The sequence below is a fragment of the Bubalus kerabau genome, chromosome 1 (assembly GCF_029407905.1).
Source record: "Bubalus kerabau isolate K-KA32 ecotype Philippines breed swamp buffalo chromosome 1, PCC_UOA_SB_1v2, whole genome shotgun sequence".
Lineage (NCBI taxonomy): Eukaryota > Metazoa > Chordata > Mammalia > Artiodactyla > Bovidae > Bubalus > Bubalus kerabau.
The window spans coordinates 12,145,713-12,166,789 of NC_073624.1; the positions used below are offsets into that span (position 1 = coordinate 12,145,713).

The 21,077-nt window shown below is 40.8% G+C and overlaps 1 protein-coding gene across 32 annotated transcripts in view; it reads right to left on the bottom strand.

Annotated features, from left to right (window-relative positions):
- Positions 1 to 21,077, bottom strand: part of ERC1 (ELKS/RAB6-interacting/CAST family member 1) — a 272,013-nt gene that overhangs the window by 177,679 nt on the left and 73,257 nt on the right. For 30 of the 32 annotated variants that reach the window (XR_008710256.1, XR_008710258.1, XM_055567813.1 and 27 more), the window contains 4 exons: positions 17,678 to 17,833; positions 16,380 to 16,463; positions 12,598 to 12,765; positions 4,564 to 4,731 (listed from right to left, as the gene is read on the bottom strand). Coding sequence is in view for 30 of the 32 variants with exons in the window: in XM_055567813.1 (XP_055423788.1) it covers positions 4,564 to 4,731; positions 12,598 to 12,765; positions 16,380 to 16,463; positions 17,678 to 17,833 (576 nt within the window). In the remaining 2 variants the exon portion in view is untranslated. The remainder of the gene's footprint in view (positions 1 to 4,563; positions 4,732 to 12,597; positions 12,766 to 16,379; positions 16,464 to 17,677; positions 17,834 to 21,077) is intronic. The other 2 variants (XM_055567835.1, XM_055568020.1) reach the window with 1 other exon arrangement.

Consider the following 21,077-nt stretch of genomic DNA (forward strand, 5'->3'; position numbering starts at 1 on the left):
AAATATTACTTAAATAAATGGTTATAAGTAATATTTGTGAAAACATGATCAGAGAATGCAGATGCCAAGAAGAAGATGAAAGTAGGGTTACCATCTCCCTCTTCCTTATGGAATAAGTGTCTAAATCAAGAAGCCAAGCAGGTTAAGTGTTGTGTAGAATTAAGACATGTCTTCAGGAATATCTCAAGTTCCATGGGTTGGCTTAAAAGCTCAATTTGTTTTTTCCTTAAGATGCTGTGGAAAAACCAAAATAAACTTTTTGGCCAACCCAATACCTAAAAGGTTATGCTTAATATCCCACTGCAGATCAATTTCTAAAGTTTCTAATGGAAAATCTTCAGGGCCAGGGGAAAGAAAAGTTGAATTCTACTTACTAGTTTCCTAAATAAAGTAACAGGATAACAAAGATGAATGCATTCACTGAAAAGCTTCTCATGATATAAGAAGTGGGAATAACTTTCCCAGAGACTCTTTAACAGAGTTCATAAGGGGGAGGGGGGAGAAAAAAGCATTCAGAGCTAGAAATCTGCCAGGAATTTTTAAGAATCTGTATTACAAATGTATGAAGAATGGAGGTGCCATTCTGGGACATGACCCTCTTGGCAAGGACACGACCCACCTTTTTCACTCAGAGCACTCCCTCAGCCTGGGACATCTCACCCCTTCCCCATCTGCCAAGCAAACTTCATGCATCTTCAAGACTCGGCCGCTGTGACTTTTCTCCGACTCCTCTCACGCAAGGTCGAATCTGAAATGCTCTGCTTTGTGCCCACGTGTGCCATTCGTGTAGCAGCCTCTTTAGCTCTGAGAGTCTGAGAGCAGGAGCCACGTCTTGTCTGTGTGCTCATTAGCACAGCACCGGGCGCACAGCAGAAGGTGCTACGTTGTCAGCATGAGTGAAGACGGCGGAGGATGCCTGGGACGACCAGAAGCCCAACAGAACGCACTGACTGTGTGACTACAGATGTCCTCAGGAAGCAGAGGAGCCAAGGAGACTCCCGTGTATACAAATACTCCCTGCCCTAAAACGAATGGTACTGTGCCACCGTGTGACTATGCCACAACTCACTCACTCAGTTCTGTCAGTGAACATTTGCACAGCGTTTCCTCAGTTTTATATTTTTCCTCAGTCCAAACTAGGTTACTATGAGCATTCCTATATATACCTTGGAGTTCATCTAAAGTGTATGTACAAGGCAGGGTACCTTTACATTTAATAAGTGCTTTTCAAAATAGCTGTATCTAATTTAAAAGCCCAACAGCACTGCATGAAAAAGAAATCCAGTTGCCATAGTTACCAATACCTGATACTGTCAGACTTCTTAATTTTTGCCAATATAGCTTAAAATGGCAAGTATAAAATGATTTCTTAACTGACTTAATTTTTGCCAACATAGCTTAAAATGGTAAGTATAAAATGATTTCTTAATCTTTTACTTTACATTCCCCTGATGACAGTGTGGGTAAATGGGTAAATAACTGTTCATATTTATTTGCCATGTGTATTTCCTCTTATGTCTATTTTCTTAATACATACATAAGTTGCACAAAAACACATTATCCTGGCCTAAGGTATGGGTCCATGCATAAACACCAAAACAAGTATTTATTTCTGGGAGATAACAGAGGGGAATACTATCAAGAAAACGTATACCAAAGAACTTGGACCGTATTTGAAATTTTACTTCCCAAGTTGAATAACTACAATTACTTATTATGTTATTCTCTATGTTTTTTGTATCTCTCAAATAACTAAATTATGAAATATAAAAAGATAATATAAATGTATGGTCAACAAGCATACACTCATGAGCACTCTGGGAAAGGCGTTCAAAGGATTTCTTGGGGAACCAAGAATTAAATGAAATGTAAACCTTGGAAACAAGGCAGGCTATGGTGCAACAGCTAGAAGTAAACATTAAATGCACTGAAATGCAGAAATGAAGGCTACACAATGTGAATTACCATGACAGAAAAGACAGTTCTTTCCCCTCAACAAGAAACACAATGTAAATATGAAAAGTACCGTAGGCACAGCGAAAGACAACAAAGTTTACCAGCAAAAATCAGGGTGATTATAAATACACTAAGTATTTTTCACAGAAAGCAGTCAACAGACATTGCTTCACTTTAAAATGTGTTAAATTCAGACATAAAAATTAAATACATTGCTAAAAGTAATACGGAGATTAGGAAAACTAGACACAAATTATACTTTCCCTACTCCATGAAACTGCTGTAATCAAGGTTACAAAGGACCTTTGCAGTATTAAACCCAATGGCAAATTCTCAGTTTTCATCTTATTTAACTCATCAGCAGTACTTGACAAGGCTAATCATCACCCCCTTGAAACTTCCTTAACTTGATTTCTAAGACATCACGTTCCAGTGAAAAGTCATAAACCTATTCTTTGAAGAGAGAGATTTGACAAAATGATGCTCAAGTTCATGTGGAGAAAGAAACAAGTGAGAAAAGTCAGAAATTGCTACAAAAAAGGGAAAAGAATAAAGCAGAACAACCTTACTGAACACTAAATGCATGATTAAAGTGCAGTAATTAATAAAACTTGCTACTGGGACAGATAGAGAGGCAGATACATGGAACAGGCCAGAAAGAGGCCCAGATTTACAGGACAATTTATCTGTGGCATCTCACGTCAGAAGAAAAAAGGTAGATTATTTAATAAACATTATAATGACAGCTGTCTGGCCACATATAAGAACAAAAGCTGAATCATTACAGCCAAAACATAAATGTTACAAAATAATTTTTAGATGTAAAGAAAAAAGAAACTTTAAACAAACCAGAAGAAAGCGTGTGTTAATACTTAATAACCTTGGCGGGCATAAGGGCTCTTTGAGCATGACAAAAAATTCAGAGGACACAGAGGAAAGGACTACTAAGTCTGAAGTGTAAATTCTAAGACAAACACCACCAAGGAAACAAAGAAGAAAAGGACAAACAAAACATATTTTGCAAAGCATGAGGAAAAGAGGCCAGTTCAACACGGTAAAAATTAATCCATGTGATAGAAAATGTAAAAATGACAGGAACATGTGCGTTCCCAAAGAAAACTATGAAATGCACTCAGATTTAAACAAATATTAATCAGGAAGGTAGACATTTTTAATTATCTACGAGGTCAGTGGAAATTTTTAGAGGTTTGGCAACAATCGTCTGATGAAGCTGTGAAGAGAGTCATCTGAATATAAAAAAGCCACAGGCTTTGTAAAAAACTGGGCATCTGTTTTTTTTTTTTTTTGGATTCACACAGTATCATTCTTGAATGAGGTGATTTATGTCGCTATCTGTTATGCTGTTATGATAAATATGTAAATAAGGGGGGAACCCTATAAATATCTACTGACACAGCTGTAGGACATCAGTTAATCATGGTGTAAGAGACTGAAGGCCATGCAGACATTAAAAACAATGAGATAAAGCTACATATAAAAAGACACTAACGTTTACTTTTAAACAAATAAATAAGTATGATCCCAGTTGTCTTATTTAAAAAAAGGTGTGTGACACAAACAGGCCCACATATAGACCCAGATATTTGATGAAAGAGTATACAATAACTACCAGCAAGTTACATCTAAGGAGCTTCACTGACAGGGCCAAAGAATGAGAAAAAACAATTTCATTTCTGATGTTTTTGTACTTCTTGAATTTTTTTTACCTTGAACATTTATTACTTTCATAATTTAAAACTAGCAAAAACATACAACAAATTAGCATCCACTAACAACGTATCATAGGCAACTATTTAGAGTGATCTAACTTTTATGTTTACTCGAAAGCAGATGAAAACCAAACTAATTTAACAGAGGACAAATACTAAACACAGTCCTCTGTGCACAAAGGAAAAGCTGAACTTGAGGTTTAATAAGGTGAGTTATCTTCCCTGGCTATCGTTAGAGGTTAAGGATCAACTGGGACAACGTCAAATACTTCTCATCTATCCCCTCAATGCAGAGGTAAACAGCAGTGCCTACTCCAACCGTCACCTCAAAGGCAGCCTTGATGAAGCTAAATGTGGGAGGGGCGGATGATCAGTAGTACTTTCCTGATTGATTATAGAGTGTTAGCCTCTTCCCAGGAGTGATTAAGGTAAAAAAGGAAAGGAAGTCTTCTTCTCCTTGAGATATGCACATTACATGTCAGTACAGTAGCACGTGTCTCTATTCAAAACTGTAGTCCTCTTAACCCCAAGGATGGAGCAGCAAGCACCCGGCCCACGCACTACACTACAGGTCGCCACAGCTGCCGTACGAGACAGAAGACCAGGAGAGGCAGAGGGATGCCAGTATAATCGCTCGGGCAATGTACAAGGCACTGTGCACTAAGAGTAACATGGGGAATGTGCCTGAAGATACCAGACAGTGTTTACTTGGAAATTTTAAGAACTGAACCTGCAGAGCAGTTTTAACAACCTACCTCCTTCAACAACAGTTTTCAACTCCTACCTGCAGAAGTAACAACAGAGGAATGACAGGCAGACTTTGACAGCATGTGGGTACAAGGCAGAGGGCCCTGGGTTCAGAACACGTGCACCTCACCTTCTTCTGAAGAACGTTGACCTTCCGCTCCTTCACGTCCAGCATGTCCTTGAGGTCGTGGATCTCCCCGGCCTGCGTCCCCTTCTCTTCAGCCATGTCCTGGATTTGCTTTGTCTTCTTATTCAGCATGGTTTCCTTCTCTTCCAAACGCAACCGCAGAGCGTCCACCTACGAGTGTTGAGATTTTTACAAGTGATTAACTGAAAAGACGGACTTCCCAGGTGGCTCAGCGGTGAAGAACCCGCCTGCCAATGCAGGAGACTCCAACTCGATCCCTGGGCTGGGAAGATCCCCAAGAAGGGCATGGCAAGCCACCCCAGTATTCTTGCCTGGAGAATCCCCATAGACAGTGGACCCTGGCGGGCTACAGTCCATGGGGGTTGCAAACAGTTGGACATGACTTAATGACTAAACAATAACAACTGAAAAGAACGGAATGTAATTCCTTCCCAATAGATGTGTGCTGTTGCCCAAGTAATATTTTTATAGCAAGCTTACATTAGAATCAAATAATGGGGCTTCCCTGATAGCTCAGTTGGTAAAGATCTGCCTGTAATGCAGGAGACCCTGGTTCAATTCCTGGGTTGAGAAGATCTGCTGGAGAAGGGAAAAAGCTATCCACTCCAGTATTCTGGCCTGGAGAACCAATCCATGGGGGTCGCAAAGAGCTGGACAGGACTGAGCAACTTTCACTTTCTGTAGAAGGGAAAGGCTACATACCACTCTGAATGTAATCATGACTACTTAGAATTAAACTCTAAAATTTTGTGAGTTCTTCCATAATGAAATTAAAATTTTACATCAGTTAAATTACGATGGTATCAAGATAAATAGATCCGAATAAATGGGACAAGATAGAGAATTGTTATAAAATGTTATAAACTTCTATAAAAGCAGGTATGATCTATCATGTTTCTCAAATTTTACATGCATTAGAATCCTTCAGAAGATTTGAACAGAATGCCAGGACAAGCCATCAGAGTTTCTAATCCAGCAAGGTTGGGGCTCAAGAATCAGTATTTCTAACAAGTTCCCAAGTGATGCCACACTGCTTTAGAAAATTTAAAATTAGAAAGAAAACTGTAACTGCCACCAAACTTGACACTTGCTGAATCAGATACTACAATCCACCTGCAGCTGACAATGTTATCACACACTCAGAGATCTGTGAGGCCAAGCAAGTCTACCACCAGCTCCTCTGACTAGACAGCCCAAGTTTGCTGTCCAAGTACCAACACATTCGGAAATAACAGCATTATAACTATAGTATCAGTAATATATCAAAACTATATCATATCAAAACACTAAGGAGGGAGGCTCAAGATGGAGGGAACATATGTTTACCTATGGCTGATTCATGCTGATGTATGGCAGAACCGAACACCACATTGTAAAGCAATTGTCCTCCAATTAAAAATAAATTAAATAAATAACTAGTATTAGCAAAAAAAAAAAAAAAAAAAAAGACCATAAAGAAGGCTGAACATCCAAGAATTGATGTTTTCCAATTGTGGTGCTACAGAAGACTCTTGAGAGTCCCTTGGACAGCAAGATCAAACCAGTCAATCCTAAGGGAAATCAACCCTGAATACTCATTGGAAGGACTGATGCTGAAGTTGAAGCTCCAATACTTTGGCCACCTGATATGAACAGCCAACTCACTGGAGAAGATTCTGATGCTGGAAAAGACCCTGGGCAAGACTGAAGGCGGAGAAGGCAATGGCAACCCACTCCAGTACTCTTGCCTGGAAAATCCCATGGACGGAGGGGCCTGGTAGGCTGGAGTCCACGGGGTCGCTAGGAGTCGGACACGACTGAGCGACTTCACTTTCACTTTTCACTTTCATGCATTGGAGAAGGAAATGGCAACCCACTCCAGTGTTCTTGCCTGGAGAATCCCAGGGACGGAGAGCCTGGTGGGCTGCCATCTATGGGGTTGCACAGAGTCGGATACGACTGAAGCGACTTAGCAGCAGCAGCAAGACTGAAGGCAAAAGGAGAAGAGGGTGGCAGAGGATGAGATGGTTGGATGACACCACCGATTCAATGGACACGAACCTGGGTGAACTCCGGGAGATAGTGAGGGACAGGGAGGCCTGGTGTACTGCAGTTCATAGGGTCACTAAGAGTCAGACATGATTTAGCAACTGAATAACAAAGCAAAAAAAAGCCCCCAAAACTAACATTATATAAAAATAATATGGTATCTGAGTATCAATACTGTGTGTGTGTAGTAGCATTTACTGCTCAATAGATACTGAAGAAAATTTCCTAGGAAACTAGTCTCATTTGAAACTGCTATAGATAAGCCATCATGTACTTACGAATTATCTTAAAACTATGCTAGAGAGGAAAAACATATAAACGAAAAGATTTCACTCTGCTGATCTCTATTTCAACCACTTCAATGCCACCAGGGTTGCCAAGCCAGATATTGGGGAGCCATCTTTTCAGGTCTCATTTATAATTCTTCACCACAAGTTCCACTGTCCCCTCAATAAACACTCCCTCATCTGTAACTTTCCTCTGGTTTAATAAATGATACACGGCAAGCTTTCTTATATTCTGCAAAGATTCACCTAAGAACTTTCAAACTCTGAAAATTTTATTTCTGAAACTCAGCTCTTTCTTCTATGCCTGCTAAGCCTATTCTTTGTTCGTAGCATAACCTCTGACCCATCACCCTTTTTGTTATCCACCTCCATTGTGGTTTTCTCTCCCAGCCTGAGCAATCATTTCAAATACAGCTTCACACCATTTTGTTGTTTTGTTTTTTTGCAGTCATGTTTATTGCACAAACCTTTACTTCTAAATTAACCAGTTTTCTTCATTCTACCCTCACACTTCTGAACCTTCTTGCATGTGGTCAGGTATGTGCTTGCCAACCACACAGAGTATTATCGAAAGCCCTCAGAATTCTGAGGACAGTAACTTTGAGACCTCAGAGTGCTGCTGCTTTGCGGAAAGCACCTAGATGCCCTGCTGTGTTTTTGCATCAGACCCCTGACTCTGCTAAGCGATCTGGAGGCGGGCCTGTGCTAACCACTCACTAAAGCCTGTGTGCTGTTCTGAGGGAATGTCAGGTATGAGACCCACAGGAACTGGTGACTGAAAAAGGTAATGAGTGAAAACTCTTGTTATAGACACACAAACTTCTGGTGTTACTGCAGTGGGAAATGCCGGCTTTGATATTCAAAATAGTTTCTATCCCAATCCCAAAGATTAGGCACCAACTACCTGCGCCCACATACACCCTAATCACTAAATGATCTTTTCAAGTCAAGTCACCTGTGTACACTTTTTCTTGGTCTGCTTTTTCATGCAACGCAGAATTTAAATGTGCTGGTCTGGAGATCTAAGATAAAAAATACCACAAAAACCACTTTGCTACTACTAGATTAATCGCTCTGAATTCTCCACTGATCTTTTGGTTTGAACTAAATTCATAGTGTAATTTTGCGTGAGGTCCATATTTCACAAACCACACACACACACACAAAAAAGCATATTCAGGGAAACCCCTCAGAGATTAGCAGGATACACAGTCATCACCCTAACACCATTCTTGGCAGGGGGAATAATGCCTTGTTTATTCATGTCCGCTGGGCTGGAGGAACAGCATCTATCCAGCTTGCCAAGCATCAAGGTCTGTGGCAAGCAGGTTATGCCAACTTCAACATAAGTAGGAGGCTTTTCCTCTGCAGGATTTTCTCTACCAATGGACGTGAACAGAAAAATGGCTACCCTGCTGTTCTTGTCTTTTACTTCTGATCACAAAACCATTAATAATCTCAACTCCCTTCCCACCAAAAAAAAACCCCAATAATAGTATCAACCCATCTCAGCCTTCTTCTGTTTTATATCAATAAATAGATTTACCTAAGAGCACAGTAGTATTTGCATGGAAACAATGGTGTGTTTCCTATAATTCCTCTCTTGGAGTTACAGGACTCACTCTGCTTCCAACTCTCTGACCACACCTTTTCAGTGTTCTTCACTGGTGTGTGATAAGTCACTTCAGTGGTGTCTGACTCTTTGCAACCCCATGGACTGTAGTTCACCAGGCTCCTCTGCTCATGGGATTCTCCAGCCAAGAGTACTGAAGTGGGTTGCCATGCGCTTCTCCAGGGGATCTTCCCAACCCAGGGATTGAACACAGGTCTCCTACGTTAAGCCAGGTCCTACATTAACAGGTGAGTTCTTTACCACTAGCGCCACCTGGGAAGCCTGTTCTTCACTGGACCCTCTGTCATTTCCCTCTATGTCTCACTCCCTACAACGTCCTCTGGAGAAACCACTTCATTCTTAAGGCTTTAGCCACCACCCCCCTAACAACAGCGCCCACATATTTATTCCTGGTCCCAACCAGTTTTAAAAACCTGAGATTCTAACAAAAGTTTCTGCTTAAACCAGATATTCCACTGAATATTCCGTTTAGAATGAGTTTGTTTTTTTTTTTTAAAGAATCTTTGCTTTTAAAGGACCTTTAAAAGTGGTCAAACATTAATGCAGATTAAATCTGAGTGATGTCTATTACGTTATTTTCTGCATTTTTCCTGTATTTGACAGTATTTTGTAAGGTTTTTAAAAATTAAATAAACTACTCCTAATTATAAGACTGCAAAAAAAGCAAAGCCCACACTAAGTGACCTGCCCAAGATCACAGCATAACCTCCCGTCACCACTTCTCCCACTGTCTCCGCCTAGAAAGAAGGATGAACGAAGGGCACTGGGCCAGGAGACCAACACCGCACACAAGCAGACCTTTTAAGAAGGCTGTTCCAACAAACTCAGTGAGTTCATTTGACACCCCATCCCAATGAAAAGCTGAAGAGCTCAGAGAAACTTCAAGAAGACCACAGGCAGAGATGTGTCATTCCAGTTTATTTTTACAAGGGTAGGAGGGGGTGCAAATGTATATAGTCTAAAAAAAGCCAATGGCAATACTTTAATCCAGTGATATTTAATATTAACCTCCAAATTCAGATGAGCGCATCATAATTAAAACACTATTCTAGCCACATTTAACGTCTATTTCAACCTTAAGAAGCTGGCATTATTATTAATTTCATGGACTGATGAAAAAATGGAAGAGGAAGGAGCTAAAATAACTCATCCAAGGCCACATAACTAATAAATGCAGGACGCTGTGTTTCAAACTGAGGTTTGACTTCAAAGCCCGGGCTTTTGACCACAATGTTACTAAATCCAGACCAGCTCTGTGGAGGTTAACAGATCAACAGAGGTGTTCACAAAACAGGAACAATTCCATGGGTGTCATTAATACACACTGCCCCCAAAGACCTCAATCCCTGGCTTAATTTAGTGATTTGAGAGCCAGACGAAACGATAGCTTCAGAGAGGAAGACAAGATCAATTAAGAGCAAGAGAAATATCAGTAATTACAGAAATAGATGAAAACTTTTCAACAGTTGGTTCAAACTGACTTTTAGGGGATCCAACAGGAGAAACCTGCTTTGGAAAAAGTGATCTTTGTCAAGTATCATCCGAGTAATTTATGAAAAAAAGTAAATCCTAATAAACTGGCATATAACACTCATAAAATCACCCCAATTCAAAAGGAAGCTAGCTTTCCTACTGTTATTGTTCAGAATGAGACACTTATATTTGAGCAGTTGTCCTGATAACTTGCGGGGGTAAACTGCTGAAACTCAGTTACTCCCACAATAGCTAAAAGCAAATATAAAAACCATCCAAGAATGACCACAAATACAGTCTTTGTTCTCTACGGTACAAGAAGCCAATCACAAGCCCATCTGTGTGAGACCCAGTTAATGAGAACATTATTTGAGAGGGGTACAAAGAGAAGGATGAATTGCCAAGGGGGAGAAGTCATCTATTAGACTGTGACAAGCTTTTAAGTGTTTGCATCATCACTAACCAACTGCCTGGGACTCGGGTTTGCACACCTGCCACCTCCATCCAAAGCTATCACAGCAGCAAGCCTGGAAGCAGGCTCACTTCTAAAGCGAGGGTGCCCTCTTCTGACTCTTTCATAGTACTGCGTGCAACCAGGTACTGATTTGAAAAACTCTTTAATAAAGCTCTAAGTTAATAAATTTGCAGGTTACATTTTCCAGGCAGTTCTGCATCTGCAATTCCATGAGTAAACCTTAATTTTGCTTGATAAAATAGTAAACAGCAGAACTTCCACATAAAGTTTATGCCAATGAAAAGTGACCACGTTCTCTCACTGTTTTAGCAGTTTACACACATTAGCTGACAGTATTATAAGAACTACGATGATGCCGATAGCTGACGTGCGAAGACTTTACTATGTGACAGGCACCAGACGTGAATAAACTGGCTTAATGCTAACAACCTAACGAGGCCGGCACTCCTCTTCACCTTACAGATGTGAAATAAGGCTCAAAGAACTTAAGCAACAGGTCAGAATCTGCACCTGCTGGCCGGTGGTCAAACTCGGTAACGCTGATGCCAGAGCTGCATTCATACCCAAAACATGCTTCTGAGGTAGGAAGCTGATGCCATGATTAAACGAAACACAATCAAAATAGAAAAGGCCTAAGTAAGCTGTAAGGAAAATTATAAACACACCATCTTAAATCGCTCATTTTCAACAAAATCCCACAGTATAAAAATAATATGTGAAATATTTGGGTCATTCTTCTCTTCCTCCTCACTTGAAGATACTGAATTTCTGAGTCTGTGATGTTTTTCTGCATTCTTTTTATTACCCATTTCTTTTTCTCATTAAACTATACCTTTGTTAATTATCCAGTTCTTTAAAACAAAACCTTAATCCATATTACATGCCTTTTCTTCTGTAAAGCAGAACTGCAAGAAGATCAAACCAGTCAATCCTAAAGGTAATCAGTCCTGAATATTCCTTGGAAGGATTGATGCTGAAGCTGAAACTCCAATACTTTGGTCACCTGATGCGAAGAACTGACTCATTGGAAAAGACCATGATGCTGGGAAAGATTGATGGCAGCAGGAGAAGGGGGCATCAGAGGATAAGATGGTTGGATGGCATCACTGACTCGATGGACATGAGTTTGAGCGAGCTCTGGGAGTTGGTGATGGACAGGGAAGCCTGGAGTGCTACAGTCCACGGGTTGGCAAAGAATTGGACATGACTGAGTAACTGAACTGAAAGCAGAACTGCTTAGCTACTCCTACCTAAATTCTCTCTGTCATTGAGCTCTTTAGAAAATATTTTCCTTTAGACAGTAAATCCGAACAGCATCATCACTGCAAATATGACAGATTCTCATCTGTATGAAATTATTTGGTATGTTCTTACCTAAATCTAGGCTGACAGCCTAGGTCACCTTCTAAGATTTCTAAAAATGATAACCCTATTTTTAAACAGGACGTGAAGGCACATATCTAATAATCTGCAGTTCAAAATGAGATGAATCTTGAACATTTTTGTATTACACAGTTTGTGTACTTAAAGCTATTCATAGTACCAAAAATTAAGGACACTTAATAACCCAACACAGGCTGCTCAAGCTCATGGTCATTCATGACTGCAAGATTTACCATGGGTGAGAACAAACGTTTTTACAACTATCTTTTCATTTCTTAACGTGTTCATGCTCAGTCAGGTCTGATTCTTTCTGACCCCATGGACTACAGCCCGCCAGGCTCCTTTCTGTCCTTGGAATTCTCCAGGCAAGAATATTAGAGTGTGTTGCCATTCCCTTATCCAGGGAAGCTTCCCAAGCCAAGGATCAAACCTGCGTGCGTCTCCTGTTTCCAGCACTGGCAAGCAGGTTCTTTACCACAGAGTCACCTGGGAAGTCCTAAACTATATTTAGAAATATCAAAAATATATGTAAACTGCACTGGTTTTTAATTTGTTAGATCCAAGAATGACAGAAACAAGATGATTATAGTTTAGTACAATAACTGATCACACTGCTATAGAATCCCTCATAACAGTATCCATGGCTCCCATATCTCAACACAACAGAAAGTGCACAAGAAATACAAGTGCCAAGGTGCCCAGGAACGGTGTCCCTGCAGACCCTAGCATGTCTTCACCTCGGTCTGCAGGATGGCAGCCCTCTGCTCCTTAGCTGTCAAGGACTCCTTGAGCACTTCGATGTGCTGTTTGCTGTCTGAGAACTGGTTGGTGAGGGTTTCCAGCTTTGTCTGCAGGGCTAGTAGTTCCGTGTCCTTTCTGGACAGCTCCTGCTTCACCTGACCAATCTAGAGAAGAAAAATAAAACAGTGTAAGGAAAAAAGAAATAAAACCAAGAACCTCTAATCTGGATCTCAGACAGATCCAGGTCAAGATATGCAGCATTAATTTTAGGACAGGGCACAATTCATCTTTTTGCTTCATCTAATCTTAGATGACCACCGCCCCCCCCCCCCCCAAAATCAAAGCTTATTCAACTAATAGGAAAATTCCCAGCTTTCATTTATTGTCTTCTAAACTTCTGAAATCCTTTAGAAAAGGAATGGATGACGAAAAATCCCAGTTCACTTAGATAATGATGATGAGATAACAGTAAACATCTGATCGTGACTAAAACAGTTTTCATTTTATTAAGTCATAATAAACTTCAAATCATAAATAAAGCAGGATTAGTGTAGATGTAGTACAGAGAGAAAAAAGAAACTTCCTAGCACGGCTATTTAAACTCAAAAGCTGCTATTGCAGTTCTTTTTTCTTTTCATTCTGAAATGAAAGTTTACATGAAGTCTCTGTCTCATAAAGCCACTTTTAGAGTTACAAAGCATTATAAACGTGCTTTTTAAAAAAAAATCGTATCATTTTGAGGAGTTAGGGATACTGACCTAAAAAAAAGACTCCACCTACAAAGTTGTATCACCTACAACATGTCATATCAACTAAATGGATAAAAGTATATAACCTAAATAAAGAATGCATAAAATCTCATTCTGTTAAGAGTCTATATGTGTAATTTGAAGTTGAATTACTCTGACAGAGTAATCCATAAATCAACAGGTGCCACTCACCCCCTCCCACAAATTTTTCTCCTCTTGACATGTCTGTTGCTTAGTTGCTAAGTTCTGTTCAACTCCTTGCAACCCCGTGGACTGTAGCCTGCCAGGCTCCTCTGTCCATGAAATTCTCCAAGCAAGAACACTGGAGTGTAGACTGCCACTTCCTCCTCCAGGGGATCTTCCTGACCCAGGGACCAAGCTTGTGTCTACAGCACTGGCAGGCAGCTTCTCTAATACCAGGCCACCAGGAAAGCCCAAAGATTTGATTAACTGACAGAACAGTGAACAATTTTGCTTTTTTTTGGCTGTGCTGCATGGCACATGGGATCTCAACCCCCTGACCAGAAACTGAACTTGCGCTCTGTCCACTGGAAGTCAGAGTCTCACCACTGAACCACCAGAGAAGTCCCATCTGGACTTAGAAAACATTTCAATTCAAACATCTCCTTTACATTCTACTGTGTTTCTAAGAATTTTTAGTCTTTTATTCTAAATGTAAGCTAACTTAACAGTAATGACATCTGCTTTTACGTTATGTCTACTGCCTGGGGCAAGGCATTCATGCACTAAAATACAGACTAATTACTGGAAGTATAAACTTGGTAAGAAGTCAGTAATCACAGTATCACTGAGGAAACAAAAAACATTTTTTTTTCAAGTTGAATGTATCTAAACTATTTATTTTGGCTGCGATAATCTTAGGCGCTAGGGCCAAAGCATTTGAGAACAATTTCCCATGAGAAAGCATGAAATAAAATTTACTGTAATTAAAATTAGACTTTTTTAAGGGGCACTAAAAATAAATTTCTAATTTACTCTTCTGTTTCAGCAGGAAGTCAAGCATTTTCCTCATATGCATGAAATCTCTATTTATAAATCTAATTATTCATTCATTCAACAAGTATTCCTGTGAGCACACTGAATGCAAAGTACTGGCTGATACTACTGACATCAGAGGAAGATCACTGCCAACAGCAGCTGTTTCCACCCTGAAATACAGAAAGGTGCCCCGGAGTCACCACGTACTGGTGGTGCAGCATCTTTCACGACATCCCTTTACCGACAAAACACACACCGTGTTATCCCATCCCTAACAAACAGAAGGCATGAAAAACGCACTTGTTGTATGAATGAATATACAGGAGGAATGTTCCCACCTCATCAGCTAAACAACCTATGGCTTAATCCCAATACAAGAAAATTGGATAACAACAACAAAAAGAACCCATGGCTTATAGAGGACTCCAATTTCCAGCTATCTCTGACCATGTGATCAAAAATAAACATAAAATTTCAGTTTCCTCCTCATCTGCATTATTAAATAATCCTCAAATAATGCTATACTGACCATAAAGATTGAGAAAGAGAAGAAAACATTCTAAACAGAAGAGTTTGGAAGCACAAAATTTGCCTGGAAGTTAAGAGCATACAACGTCACGAGGCAGCCCGGATGGGAGGAGGAGCTGGGGGAGAATGGATAAGGTATACCTATGACTGAGTCCCTGCTGTTCACCGGAAACCGTCACAACAGTATCCATCGGCTATCCATCAATATACAATAAGATGTTAAAAAAGAGAAAAGTTAGGAGTACAAGGCTTTGCAGTCAATCCCAGGTAAGGAAAAATGTGTCCTCTACAATAATTTCCTCTCTAAGCCTTGGTTTCCTGATCAGTAAGATGGGGAGAAAGCCAACCTGTGCCACTATATCAGGTACAGGTGAAACAAACAAGAAAAAAAGGTATGGGATGTTTAGCCTCTTGTTTGATACAAAAAGATATTAATAATAATAGCTGAGGGAAAAAAGTTATAGATCAACTTTTCCTCTGGACAATTCATGGTTACCACTAACCAAATTGGACCCTTTTAGACAAAATATCTCACTTTTCTATCTACACTATAAAGGGGTCAATAAATAAATAGTTAACACACCAAATTAGCACAAGTTTTTGTTTTTTTTTAAATGCTGCATTCCAGTCTTATCCCACCATTATTTTCAGATGCATTTTTCCCCTGACACTTGTGAGACAAACGTGTGCCCGACTAGCTCAGGGCAGAGGCGTGCAGGCCCTACTGGCACAGGTCCTGGCACCCGAGGGCTTGTGTAAAAATCAAACTGCCTCTCACTAGCTGAGTATCCTGAGCACCCCTGTGTGCCCTCAGTTTCTTCATCTATAGACTGGGTTGATAATATATCTACCTATATCTAACTTAGTAGGTTACAAAATGCTCATAATAAGTACCCAAGTGTTAGCTATTTTTTTAATAATCATTTTATCACAGTTTGAAGTGGAATTCCAACTTCTCTAGACAGGAGATGGAACTAGATTTGGAGACTAATTTACCAGATAATTATAAATTAAGCTAACCACTTCCTAGACATCTGTTCCACAGAAAAGTAAAATGTGTTGCAAAAATCACCTATCGGGGACTTAAGAGGTGATGTCTATCTAGGAGGGTAAAGCACTTCACTCAAGAAGCGAGATTCAAACAAACCCTGGGTCGTGGACCTAGAACATCTGCATAGTCTTTGTACCTAAGAAGAGAAAGAGACCGTCCACATACATCAGGTGTCTGGTGACAGGAAAGGAGCCGAGGGGAAAAAACAAGCTTTGAAGCGCCATCCACGCAGTGACAGAGCAACGATGGAGAACCAAGGACAGGCCCTCCGGAGCGCGCACGGCTCACGGCACACAGAGGGGGAAGAGGAGTCGGTTAAAGAGCAGCGCGGGCTGGTTAGTGCAGCGCTGGGCAGAAATGCCGACCACAGAGGGAGGGGGAGCACCCAGAGCCAGCCGCAGGTCCCGCCGCGGGACCACGGCACGCAAAGGGTAGATCTTACGGCAAAGACCTCGGCCTGCAGACCAGCCGCTCTCTTTTTCAGCTCCTCCCCTTGGGCCTCTTTGGAACTTAGCTCCTCCTTCAGTTGCTCTACCTGTCACGACATTGTTATTCCTTTTCACTCAGGTGTCAACTTGGGTCGTCTTCTTACCTGCTTTTGAGCCAGAGCAGGAACTGGAAACAATAACTCATAGAACACAATCAGATTGGTTCCCCTAATTCCCTCTTCAAAGGACCCCTGGATGGGTTTGCTCTTTTCACAGGGCATTTTTCAGGGACTGGAATGTGCTAACTGGCGAACGGGCAGCAGAGACAGTATTTTATTTTGTTCTCAAGTGAGAGAGAGAAATCAAGCTAACAGAAAGTTGGATGTGTGGATTTTTCAGTTCTGGAAGTTACATGAAACTGGCTGTGGTCACACATAACGGATTCTTAAGATAACAGAGGAATATTCTACAGGTATGGGGATCACAGCAAGAAGCCAGAAACTGTACCATTAGAGGAACAGTTTCCACTTCTGAGAAACTGGGGAATTGACACAATTGGGATATGGGGTGGGGGGGCGTGTTGGGGGGATACTTATTTTCTAACTAATATTTTATAACTGAAATTATGATCTTTAATTAAAACACCACAAACCTGATAAACTGATAACGGTAATAAACTAAATCCTCCAACTTGCCTAAAATAGTTGAGAAAATCAAACTAAGTGCCTTTGGATCTAAGGAAGGAATACTGTGACGGAGGTTATAATGCAGACGGACGTGTCTCAGCCTTCCTTACTGTACATACAGCCAAGTGCACGCGGGAAACAATAAGCCTGATATGCACGGCTCTTCCCCAAGGGGGAGCGCAAAGGACTTTCCTTTAAGGAACTGTGTTTGAAGGGAAGATGTGATTTTATTTAAGCTATTTCAGGGGGGAAAAAAGAGGGGTGGGTTCAGCCTTTTGGTGTTCTGACTTTTAAACTGTTTCACAAGAGAATGTGACCTTTCATACAGGGAGAAAAACTCATCTGGATGTAATTCTGCTTGCCTCAGAAATACTGACAGACATGAAGTGCTAAACCATGATAATACATACCTAGCCTCACACAAGTAATTTTAAGTGAAATTTGAAATATCCATACAACATCAGTAATTCTGACGTTAATACTGGGAAAGTTTTATCTGAAAGAATTATGTTTCAAGTATTCTTCCCTAAAGCCTGATAAAGTAGTGTGAGGTCCATCATCACTAAAGAGGCAGGGATACACGTCAGTTTTTCAACCCCCTACCCCTTTAAAAATCAGATATCTCACACCATTACCTTGTTCTTCATAAATTTAGAATGGCTCCGGTACACCTCCATTTGCTTCATCTCCTCCTCGCGCTCTTCAGTACTCAAAGCCCCGTTGGATTTCAGCATCTGGATCTCCTCTTCCAAGTCTCGGAGCCCACGCTCCATAGAGGAGATTTTTGAATCCTGAGGGCAACGCAAGATTGAGACATTAACGTCTTCGCAAAAAATCAGCAAGGCTGAACAAGCCAGTCTTTACAGTGCGAAATTTAATCAAGATCAACATATACGTAGAAAAGCTACAAGAGGTGCCCTCCTTCTGAAGTATATCCTTCCTGGACATAGTATGTTTTGTCTCGAATTCCTTCCTCTGTGCCCTTTTGATTAAAGCTAACAGTATTAATGAAAGAGGCAGAAGCAATGGACAACTGGTTGGAAGTTTCTGAGCACTTTATGGTCAACAAACTTCTAGTGAAAACATCTGTGGTATTAACAGGAAAACCTTTACAGGCTGTAATACTTTACCATTTTACTTGGCAACCTGAAAAGGTTTATCTCTGCCCCCAGTGGAGTAGGGAGAAGAGTAAGAAGGTTTTGAAGACTTACGGTAATGTGTCCAACTATCTACAACCACAAACATCTGATAACATCCCACTGCAGAAAAGCAAAGGGATGAACTGTTAATTACATCAACAGTTGCAGTTTACCCTATGGTGGTCCTGTCTTATCCACAGTTTTGCTTTCTGTGGTTTGGCTTTCCATGGTTTCAGTTACCCAAGATCAACTGCGGTCTGAAAGTACCAAATGGAAAATTCCAGAAAGAAATGATTCATTCGTTTTAAACTGCACACTGCTGTTCTGATCAACATGATGAAGTCTCACACCTCTGTCACCCCAGGACACGAGTCATCTCTTCGTCCACTGTATCCCTGCCCACTGGTCACCGAGTGGGAGTCTTGGTCATCAGATGGACTGTCCTGGCATAGCAGTGCTTGTGTTCAAGTGACCCACAGCACAAGCGTAGTGATGCTGGCAACTCAGACTAGCCAAAGAGAAGCCATAAGATGCTTCTTTTAACTGGAAAAATGGAAGTTCTCACTAAGGAAAACAAAATCATAGGCTGAGGTTGCTAAGATCTACAGAACAAATGAATCCTCCATCAGTGAAATTGTGATGAAGGAAAAAGAAATTCGTGCTAGTTTTGCTGTTGTACCTCAAACTGCAAAAGTTAAGGCTACCGTGCATGATAAGCACTTAGTTTAGACGGAGACAGCGTCAGAGTTGTACAGCAAGATACTAAGAGAGGATGAGACCACTCGCCTTTTCATAAAGTATACTGTTCTAACTGTTCTATTTTATCATTAATTATTGTTAATCCCCTACACTGTGCCTAGTTTATAAAATGTATCCAAGGAATGTACAGGGAAAAACACAGAATATACAGGGTATGGTATTATACTATCTGTGGCTTCAGACATGCACTGAGGGTCTTGGATCATACCCCCCATAGACAAGGGGGAGTGCTACTGTGTTAGTAATCTTACTTAGTCTCTAAACTTCACCATGAGTTTGAAATATTTCATAGTCATTTTTAAAACGAAACATCACTGTTCTTGTAAATCAGCCTCACCACAAATATCTACCTCCCAGTACAATACCTTCTATACCATTTCCTTGGTTTGCCTGTCACAGTACCTAGCTTATCCCCAGATTACTTTAGATATCATAAGTTACAGAAAAACTCCAACAAAGAACAGATACTTTTACATCAATAGTTGCATATGTTTATTCACCTATGAAATAAAGACCTTAAAGAGCATAAATTAAGTAGAATTTTATTTTATCTGGAAATTCTGAGAAACCATTCCTTTAGGAAGAAATTTTGAGACTGACTTGTTTTTTCACTTTACCTCCAGGCTGTCGTGACTGACTTTCCTTGCTATCTGAAAGCATGCAGATAAGAGTTAAAAGACTTATCATTAGACAGTTATAACTATTTTTAGGTTCAGGGGAGACGTAAGGGCTGAATTCCTCTGACTTGCACTGAATTACCTTTAAAAATAATACAACAAATACTTTCATTTACAAAACTATTCAAATGAAACTTACATTTGGTTCAAAATTAAACATATTGTATTAATACAATCGGAGACACTCTAAACCTGAACTAGGATTTTTTTTTTTTTTTTAATATTTGACTGACGTTAAGTAACACTGCCATTACTTCTTAGTATTCTATGTATTTTTGGCTGTGCTGGGTCTCATTGCTGCTTGGGCTTTTCTCTAGTTGTGGCCAGCAGGGGCTATTCTCTAGTTACCACGTGTGGGCTCCTCACTGCAGGGGCTTCTCTTGCAGAGCATGGGCTCCAGGCACAAAGGCTTCAGTAGCTGTGGCACAGGGCTTAGTTTCTCCATGGCACGTGGGGTCTTCCCGGACCAGGGCCTGCACCCATGCCTCCTGCATTGGCGGGCAGATTCTTTACCACTGAGCCACCAGGGAAGCCCCCTTGAACGAGGATTTTGATTTACTTGTTTAAAATTACCCCAGCTCACAGAGAATAAATAAACAACTTCAAATGCACCATCTGAAAATTAAGATGACTATAAATCTTCCTGGGTAGATCAAGATGTTGTCCCTCAAGAATTACTACAATAATAGAAACAGGCATGTAATTAACCTGCCAATGAAGAAACGGATACATGGCTCTCCTCTGACGGTAGCCTGGGAGGCAATGAAAGGGGAAGCAGAGAGAGGGGGCATATTTCTAGCACCACTAGGGTGCCACACAAGTGAAACAGCCTCCAGCTAAGAACTGTGGCCCCGCACATCAGCAGCCCCTTCCTCTATGAAGCCCCACAAGGCCCTGGCCAGGACACATTTCCCATCTTCTCCCTGAATCCCAACACACATTGACGGGCAGCTGTGGACTGGATCAGCACCCTCGCTGCCATTTCACGCACCCCAAGATCACGCAGAAGGGACTAAGATTCCAGCTCTGACTGCCCAAAAAGAGCTCCTGCCATGCCTGATATGCTGGACTAGTTCTGGCACCAATGCAACTGGTCCTCAGGCTGGGTTTATTTGAGGACAGTCATTCCAAAGGAGGTTTTAGAACGGATGATAACTAGATAAACAAATTCTCTACCATCTTACTACTCTGTTCTTCTCCAACAAAAATCAACTGAGCCCATTGAAATCCTCTCCTCCTTGTTAAATTTCCCAAATCCTCAACCTTTTTTCAAAAGTTGTCTCAGCTGCATCTCAGCATCTTCAGTTGTGATTTCAGTATAACATCCACCTAACCCCACTGGGCCACTGGCATCTCCGTCTCTTGCTTCTTAGCAAAATGGCTGGAGGTTAACACAACTTAAAATAGATCCACTGCATTTCCATGCTGTCAGAGGCAAGCAAGATGACTCTGTGAACGTG